General features: G+C 41.2%; 1 protein-coding gene across 1 annotated transcript in view; it reads right to left on the bottom strand.

The window, feature by feature from the left end:
- Positions 1-4,347: 4,347 nt before the first annotated feature.
- The window catches only part of pdxkb (pyridoxal (pyridoxine, vitamin B6) kinase b), a 14,585-nt gene continuing 9,737 nt past the window's right edge, over positions 4,348-9,195 (bottom strand). The window contains exons 3-11 of the mRNA XM_034608722.1: positions 8,959-9,063; positions 8,793-8,876; positions 7,549-7,583; positions 7,047-7,132; positions 5,872-5,917; positions 5,623-5,734; positions 5,358-5,494; positions 5,192-5,258; positions 4,348-5,011 (exon numbers count right to left, since the gene is read on the bottom strand). Of these exons, the coding sequence (XP_034464613.1) occupies positions 4,896-5,011; positions 5,192-5,258; positions 5,358-5,494; positions 5,623-5,734; positions 5,872-5,917; positions 7,047-7,132; positions 7,549-7,583; positions 8,793-8,876; positions 8,959-9,063 (788 nt within the window). The 3' untranslated portion in view covers positions 4,348-4,895. The remainder of the gene's footprint in view (positions 5,012-5,191; positions 5,259-5,357; positions 5,495-5,622; positions 5,735-5,871; positions 5,918-7,046; positions 7,133-7,548; positions 7,584-8,792; positions 8,877-8,958; positions 9,064-9,195) is intronic.

Raw genomic sequence — 9,195 nt, forward strand, 5'->3', positions numbered from 1 at the left:
ACACAAATCTTAAGGCTTAAATCACCAATATTCTTATTAAAGAATAAGTTAGACGAGTGTTTTTATTAGAACTGCTCATCCCACCTCCGCAGCTTTCAGCTCCTCCCTTTAATTTAGCGGGGTTAAGAGCCTGAAAGTAACAGTTTACCAGCAGCTGCTCTCGGGCCACAAACTCACGCTGTTCAATGCTCCCTGCTCAGCTCAGAAGTTTAATATTTTAGCAGCAACATGATTTTCTCGCGAGTTGTTGGAAGAAATAACTAGTTACCGCTCAGAATTTAGTCAAGTCTTTACATGAGAGCTGGTGCAACTCAATCCAGATGTTGAACAAGATGCAGTGAAGAGGAGAGCAGCAGGGAGGATGGAGGAAGAGTTCATGAAAGCAGAGAGATTCGGCAGGTAGTTGTGACCAGCTCGGGAACAGATGGAGCAGAGAGATGGGGTGTAACACACAACACACAACACACACACACACAGCGAGGATAAAACTAGCAACACAACAACTAGCGCTGCGGGGAGGCAAGTGCAGCGGTGGGCAGATGTTCTGACAGGTGGAAGGGGGAGGAAGAGAACAAGGAGACATGAGGCGTCAAGGAACGTCCCACCATCAACCAGTCCCGGGCAGTGACAGTCCTCTACTGGTTTATCAGAGGAGGAGAGAAGTGATGCAACACTTTGTATCATCACACAACGATTGTCCTCCTGAACAAACCCCACCTCCTCTCCTACACTATCGTTTTTTTAAAATTTCTTTTCATTTTTTAAAACCCTCCTCTACTCGTCCTTTCCTCTTTCATTTCAGATGCGCACACATACACACACAAAAAAACCCTGTGACCATAAGACATTTATATATATATATATATATATCTATAAACACACACACACACTTACACACACACACTCTCGTACGGACACGACAGGTACACACACTTTGACCCGATAGTACAGCTGACTGGTCTGTTAGCAGGAAGCAGAGGATTGGATAGTGCACATGTCGATTATAGCAGAGCTGAAAGCTGATTGGCCGAGAATTACTGATATGACCATCAGGGCTACAGTGGCACAATAGAACTGTACGAGTACAAAAATCAATATGGACTCAGACAATTTCAAGAATGAGACTGCATTTTTCTTTTACTCGCATCTTTATCCTCCAAGAGATCTAAAAGGTTTCCAGGAAATTAACAATATAACCCTATTTTTCATTTATCAAGAAAAACGGTGGAAATTTGCTGCTTTTCTGTGTTTTATATTCTAACTTCTGCCGAGGACGTAATGTTTTAATCTCTGTTTGTTTGTTTGTCCGCAGGATCACGTAAAAACGACTCTATAGAAAGTACAGATTTCCATAATATTCTGTGTAAGGTTGGGACACGAGTCAAGGAAGGACTCGATAAATTCTGGTCTCTATCTGGATCGTGTTGTGGATTCAGGAATTCTTTTCGTTGATTTCTCAGAGAATAATTCAGAGATCTTGAGGAAAACTTCTGGATCTAGAGAATTAAAATGGTTTCATAGAAGGACTGTGGCGGGAAATGAGCTCAAATAAGAACCATTCTAGTTACAAATTGAATTTCTTTGGGATTTGAATTGTTTTGGTTTGTTAATTGAATAAATAATCAAATCCTCTTAATTGAGAATGAAAGAACATCATTACTTGCAGCCATAGAAACAACTTTTACAGATTCAAACAGAAGATCTCAGTATATGCGTCGTCTCGTTTCTCGCTCTGCAGGACAGAAATGTGCAGTCAATCAAAAGGACGTGTACATTTAAGACATCTCACGTTTCCTTCCTCCCTTCCCCCCCCCTCTCTCCCCTCTCTCCCTCAGTGAGCAGTATTGTGATGTTATGATGTTCGGTTCCTAAGGCAGTATCACAGTACAGTCCATAGAGAAACAACAGCAGTACAGAATTACACTGGCCTGCCCAGAACCTTACATCAAGCTCAGGTGAGACACTGACGGCATCTGGAATTTTACTCTTTTTCTTTTTAAGCCTCCAGTTATTTGGTTTCCACCCGCGTGTTGCTGCTGAGCGGAGTCAGCCGGAATTGTTGTTGTCGTTTCCTGTCGTTAAAAGTTTACCGAACATTCAAATCAGGAAACAACGAGGGAGGAAATAAGAGAAGAAATAAAGATTCTGAGGCAACTTAAAAATGTTAAAATTTCATTAAAATCTCACTTCCTGTGGTGCCCTGGTAGCTCAGCGGGCTAAGGCACATGCCAAGTTCTTGCAACGTCGTTGGTTTGAAACCGGCTCATTACCACTGTCGCAAGTCATGTTCTGGGCACATCTTTCCCAGTCACACTCCACAGTGGGAAACAGAAGATGATGGTCATTTAGAAATTATCATTAATTCAACCATAAGATCATTGGGACCAGCATCATTATAAAGCTGAGTCAAATCAACAGGGGAAGACGACACAACTGTTTCAAGTCATTTGGAGAATAGTTTGCTTCTGGGCGACCACATCGTCACAATGCGGACGAGGTGTTTGCGTCAGTGAGCGGAGAACACTGTGCAAAGTTTGACTTTCTGAAATCAAAACTTTAATCATCAGTATTCAAACATTTCCTGATGTTACTGGGAAAGTTAGATCACAAACATTTGCTTTAATAATTAAAAAAAATATATTTTTGGGGGATTCTTTGTTGGGAAAAACATTTCATCAGTTAGTTACCTTAGGCTCTGGTAAATAGTGATGTTATAATTTAAAAATATATAATTTATAGACATAATCCTGCTTTGACTAAACGAAATAGTGAATAATAATCAGCTGAAGAAGATAAAACAAGTTAGATCTTCATTTCAAACAGGCACCAGTTTGCCCAGATGTTACATTGGATCTTTAATCTTATATATTTAATAAAAAAAAGAAACCATCATCGATTCTGTTCACAGTGGAGTGTGAAGTGAAGCAAAAGTAAATAAAAATGTCCACGACAAAGGTTAGCGGAGCTGCTACTGGACGTGGGGGAAGTCTCCTTCTACTACGTCTCGAGGCCTCCAGTCATTTCAGTGGCACAACTCTCAGATATAGGGTTCTGGGCCAGAGCTGAGCCGGGAACCGCCCGGCGTGATGTGGGTTGGTTCTGGCACCGAGGCGGCCGATTTCTGATTGGTCTAACAGTGCCCTGCGAATAGAAATCAGCCAGGGGGGGGGCGGCGGCTCTGACAGCTCCAGGTCGACCATTTTTCTTTATGTTGAGATGAGAGAGGTTCAACTATTTACTATGATAATCAGACAGTTACCTATTACTAACAAGTGAGAACATCTGGAGCCACAGGAGCCGCTCGGGTGCCAGAACCACCCCGTCGTCCCTGGTTTGGGTGATATTGTAGTGGGTGTGGTCTATAGTACAGTAGCATCAACACTATGGTCCAATAGACAGATCAGATAGAAGATATCATACAGATGGTCCAATACAGTTATGGTACAACATCTATACATCAACTATACATTGTGCGTTTTTTTTTCCTTTGTTATTATTGTCAAGGGGTCGGGGGTTAGACTTGGTCACATTACATCACTGCTGTAAGACGGGGAGGGGGCGGGGACAGCGGTGGGCAGAGCCATAGACGAACAGAGTCTGGTCATGTGACAGTAAAACCAGTGCAAACCTAGCAACTGGTGTGGAGGAGCGTCGCTGGAGAGCAACACCGTCAGTAACACAACGAGTGTGTGAGTGGAGAGGCAGTAACAGAGCCATGAAGTGACAGGAATTTAGAGGCAGTGTTTTTACATCCTGAAATATTCAGGAGCTGGAATCAATTCACTTTCCGTTCTGGATCAATTTGAAGTTTTTTTTTGTCTCCAAAAGCAACTACACATCGTTCCCACTATGTCAGAACCGCACGAGAAATATTCTTTAAAAGAACAAAGACATAATAAAACCGTGCGTGATACATTTGTAGGGTTTAAATTTAAGACCATAACAAATTAAATCTAAGACATATTTCAAGTACAAGAGATATGAAGGAATGTCAGAGTCCCAGAATCACAACACACGGAGACATCACAACTATGCATGCTGCCAACATATTTAATTTTAAAATAACTAAATTAGACTTACCTGAACGCATTTAAAACCTAGTGTGTGATATTTAAACATGTTTTCAAAGGCTTAAAATTCAGATTACTGATTTTTAAAACCCAGAGGAAACCCTGTTTCAACTAGTATCACAATAAGTGCTGATGTTTTCATTTTAAATTGACGGTGGGAAAAATACTTTACACAGCAGCTGCCTCCTTTCAGTTTATTTCTATATTTCTTAATTCATATATTATTTTACTTAACTTCATTAAATCATGACTACAACTAGTCCAAGTATCTTCAAGGACAAACATCTACTCAACCTTTGCTATAAGAAATCTCCCTTATCGATATCTATACTGGACTTTTCTCATCGCTAATTATCTCTCTGAAGATTCATCCTTTTTTTATTAACCCTTGCTATAGAACATATGAATTAAGTGATATCCTGGAGTAAGAAACGACACTTGAAGCCTAAAGCTTTCCATAAAGTAGCAGCTGTGCATTCCACTCACATACCCTGTTTCAAGAAGACGCCATCACGGTCCAACCTGACCAAAGCTTCTGTTTATCCATGGCTCTGGTTCTAAAAACAGGGTTTGGGTTACGGGGCCGTCGGAGCTACGGGTTTAAGGGGTTCGGACACCGAGGAGTTCAAGGGGTAAAGGTTTTAAGGGGAAAGGACTAAAGGGGTTACAATACTAAGGGGTTTCAGGAGTCTGGATGATGACGTGTTGAAGTTGGGAAATGACAGTCAAGGTTTTACAGTGGTGAGAGATTTACCGAGATATAGGATTTGAGAGATTCATGGGTGAAGAGCACAAGGTTAGTATGAGTCTTATGGGCGGGTAATGTTAGGATATGACCGTGGCCTCAGTCACTATAGCAGGGTCTTCTATGTCAGCTTTACTCTGAACCATCCTCAGCTCCAGCTGGGGCGGACTGGGCCTCCGACCAGGACCGGCTAACTCTGAGGGAGAGAGGGGCGGGTGGGTGGGGGGGCGGGCACAGATGAATAAAGATAAACGTTCATTATAAATAAAGACAATTTTGATTATAGCTCCTGTTGATCTTCTTTGGTCGCTAGTATGAAAACAGAATTAATTTGACATGTTGCAAAGTAAAAAGCTTCTAGTCCCACATTTCTTACCGTGAGCATAAGATATGGTCCTCTGGATAACATGGTGCATCACTGAAAACGTCTTCTCACAGGCCATCTGAGACAGAGACGGGTACAAGAGAATGACTCGGTTTATACGTGTGTCCGTGTCTTCGGGATTCTCTGGGTCGTTGTGTGTTCATGCATGCGTTTGTACCTTGAGGTCATTAGGGTAGTGGTGTGTCCACGCTAGCAGCATTGCCGCAAACAAATCTCCGGTTCCTACGAAAACGGCGTCCACTTTGGGAACTTCTATTCGAACTCTCTGTGTCGTCTTGCTGCCGTCTGGACGAACTGATGCAGCACAGCAGAGACAAAGGTTAATTTATAAACAAACGGAATCAATGTCGAACTCTGTATTTCTACAGACGTCTCAAAAACAGTACAGACACACACATCACACTCTTTAAGCCGTCACCTACCCTTACGCTGGCTGCCCAGCGACACCAGGAAGCGGTCTCCCAACCTGGAGGGCAGGTCAGACGAGGTGATGACCACCGTGTCTGGGCCCATAGCATGAAGAAGGTCCATGACCTACACACAGTCAGTGAGGGGGTACGTTTGGTGTCAGCAGGGAAAGAACAATGCAAGACCACATAATACTACAACAGCTCAGAACACAGAAAAGATGCAAGAAAGGAAAGAAGAATTAGATCAAACTGGTTCATTACCTCCACAGCATCTTTCTCTGTGCTGATGTTTTTCCCCGTCAGTAATCTACAACAACAAAGACGTGGCCTTAATTGAAAAATAAGTTATCAAGTAAAAAAAAATACAAGAGTCTGAGAAAGTCTAATTCAAGACGAAATTGAAAATGTTTATGGTTTAAAGTTGTTCTGGTTGAGACGGCAGAGGGAGACACCACTAGGTGGAGCTACTTGACAGTGAAGGTGGACTCGAGTTGAGCGGAGACACAGACGTCTGATAAACTGTGTGTTTAATGGAACTGTTCATGTTTTTATACGTCAGTTCACAACTTATATCTGCTTGTTTCTCTACACTGATCATTTACATGTATTTTAACACTAAACATCAGATCCAGGCATTAAAAGAATTTACAGGAGACACTGACATCAAACTGTCACGTTGCTGATTTAACCAGGACAGTTTAAAAAGACAAACATCACTGACGTCCTCAAAACTGTATTTTACATGATAGTTAAGATTTTCTTTTTAGTATTATACTTAAATGTTTCTATTGAGAGTTATTCAAAGACAATTATTTAGAAGTTCCTAGATAAATTGTGAACACATTTGCATTGCATAGTATAATAAAAACTACTTAATTCATTAATTGAAATACTCAAGTTCGACGTCACTAATGTATTGTTTCCACTTCACCCAGTATGACTGAAATCTATTCAATTCCATCTTAAATGAAAAGTTAATATTCTGGCCGTAACCATTTTTGTTGTTATAGTTTTGGAGAAATGTGTGTTTGTGTTTATGCTACATTTCCATTTGATGCCACTGTGCAGCCATAGAACACAAAGTGTCTTGGTCTTGTAAATAAGGCATCAGGCAGCTTCTCTATGAGATTATTTTCTAAAGTATGGATTTAAATGGAGTAATTAAGGGATTAAAACAAGTAAATAAGGTTAAAGTGAAGGAGATGAGATGGATTAGAGAGAAGCTACGGTGCATTTTCTGTTCAGTTCAAGTTTCTGCAGCCACAAAATGGAGGTATTAGATAACAACATGAGAGGCATTACATAAAGATGGTTTGTGCTAATACTCTGCTACTCACACAGTTACACACTCAATGAGGGGAAGGCAATTTAAAGAAGAAGCCATTAGATTTAAAAGTTGCGAATATGAAACAGTAAATAAAAAGACTTGCACTCACTCTGCCTCAAACTGGTTGGGAGTAATAATGTCGGCGACAGGAACCACCTTGTTCTTATAGACCGGATAAAGGTTCTGGGGAACGTACTGTGGATGGAGACACACGTGTTAGAGTCACGTCACGTAATGGAAACACAGAAATTGAGCCGCGAGGAAGAACTACACGCTCGGTTAATTCAGAGCTTTTGATCTTTGTTTTCACGGTTTGGAAATTATGAGCGCTAACCGACAGAATATGATATTAATCCCTGAAAATGTACGTCTGCACAATGTAATATATACACACACACAACACACACTCACTGAGTCGCTGAGAAATGCCTTGTAACACACCCCCACAAAACACACACTCACACACACACACACACATATAGATATCACAGGGATGAACACTAAATCCCTCCCACACACATTAAAGAGACAAAAACCTTCTAATGACAACACACAAAAACAAACATACTGCACATACAGTACTAAGAGCATGAAACTGCTGGGAAGCTCACCATAGATCCATGATCACCGAGGACGGGGTCACATACTGAAAAAACAACAACACACTCAGAGTCAGTTCACAGATGTGTACAGCTGCACAAACATTCACACTAAATACCACATGACATGGACACTGCAGTGACAGGAGTCAAACAGGACTTGTAAAAAAGAAAAGTAGAAGACCTGCTGCCCAACACTGAACAGCAGATTAGGTTCATGACAGCTGAGCATCTAGAGGCTAAAGAGTCAGAAGTATTTCTCAGGAGATGGTGGAGTGTGTATCAGGAGTGTGTATCAGGAGTGTGTATCAGGTCAACATCAGGACATCGTTGTGCACGAAGATGTGTAAGTTACTGTTTGCTAACAGCTATTAACAACTTTATGAGGTGATAACACGTCAGATGTTTCATGTTGGTTCATCAAACCTAAAATGGTCCAAAAAACCATGACAGTAGCCGAGAAGTTGAATGAAATGACTGAAGATCCAAACCTGCATCTACAGGAAACTGTGTGAATGTTGAATTCTTAAATACCTAAAAAACTCTCACTGCACTGACCAAAGAAACTCTACACTTAGTTCGGAACAACTTTTTTTTTACTGGTAACAGCATTTAATGCAGTAAAAGGCTGAGTGAAGCTTGAATGTGTTAAAAACTGGATCTAACCCAACTTTGAGACTGGGAGGTCCTGACTGGAGGAGCAGCCACATTACGTCTCCACTGATGCAACAAAAACTGCACATTTCCCAAACCGCATTAATTAACCTTTAGGGGAAAAAAAGTGCCTGCGGCTGGTTCCAGGCCACAGGAATAAACAATTAATTTCTCATGTGTATGAATCCAGTGCACCGACGACCTCGGAGCTGCAGCTCTGCTCCCATCAAGAGCTTCAGTGAGACGACTGAAATGTGAACTTTGGGTCGAAGGAACTTATAGAAAAATAATAATTCTTCTCCAATGATATTTGTATGCTTTTCTGATACCGCTCTCTTGCCTTTGCCTCCACTGAAAACAAACTACATACATGGAATCTAATCACATTTAATAATTAAATCATACACATTCAACACACAGACACACAATGACTGCACAGTATTTAAGTGTATTCAGCCTTTTCACTGTTATAACATGTTTATGTGTTCTTATTATGTCTTTATACTGTTTTTGCAACTACGAAGCTTCTCTCATAATGTTTTTCACTCAGTTCTACTTAAATAACTGTTGTGAAAGTGAAACATCTTGAGTTCAGAACTCACCGTACACCAGGTTGGGGTTGGCTCGCTTTAACTCCTGAACAATGTCCACCACCATCTCCAAGAAGGACGTGTCTCTGGTGTACCCTGAACACAACACACAGTAACTGGTCAAAACAGATTAACACAAGACTGGGTGTAACTATAGAAATGTGATCAAGATATTCACCTGTTAAAACATAGTCATAGTGATGTACGTTGTTCAGCTTGATTCCCTCATAAAGAACATGAAGCTCATCTGCCGTCAACACCTGACCTTTCCAATGGGAATAACCTGCAGAGAGGAGGAGGAGAGAGGAGAGAGGAGAGAGGAGAGGAGAGGAGATATTGTGTTTGCAAAGTGCTGACTCTCAACTTTCACAATCCTCCTACTTGTGCCAGTATCCTCCTATACTGGCACAAGAAC

Source organism: Hippoglossus hippoglossus, chromosome 15, assembly GCF_009819705.1.
Source record: "Hippoglossus hippoglossus isolate fHipHip1 chromosome 15, fHipHip1.pri, whole genome shotgun sequence".
NCBI classification, from domain to species: domain Eukaryota; kingdom Metazoa; phylum Chordata; class Actinopteri; order Pleuronectiformes; family Pleuronectidae; genus Hippoglossus; species Hippoglossus hippoglossus.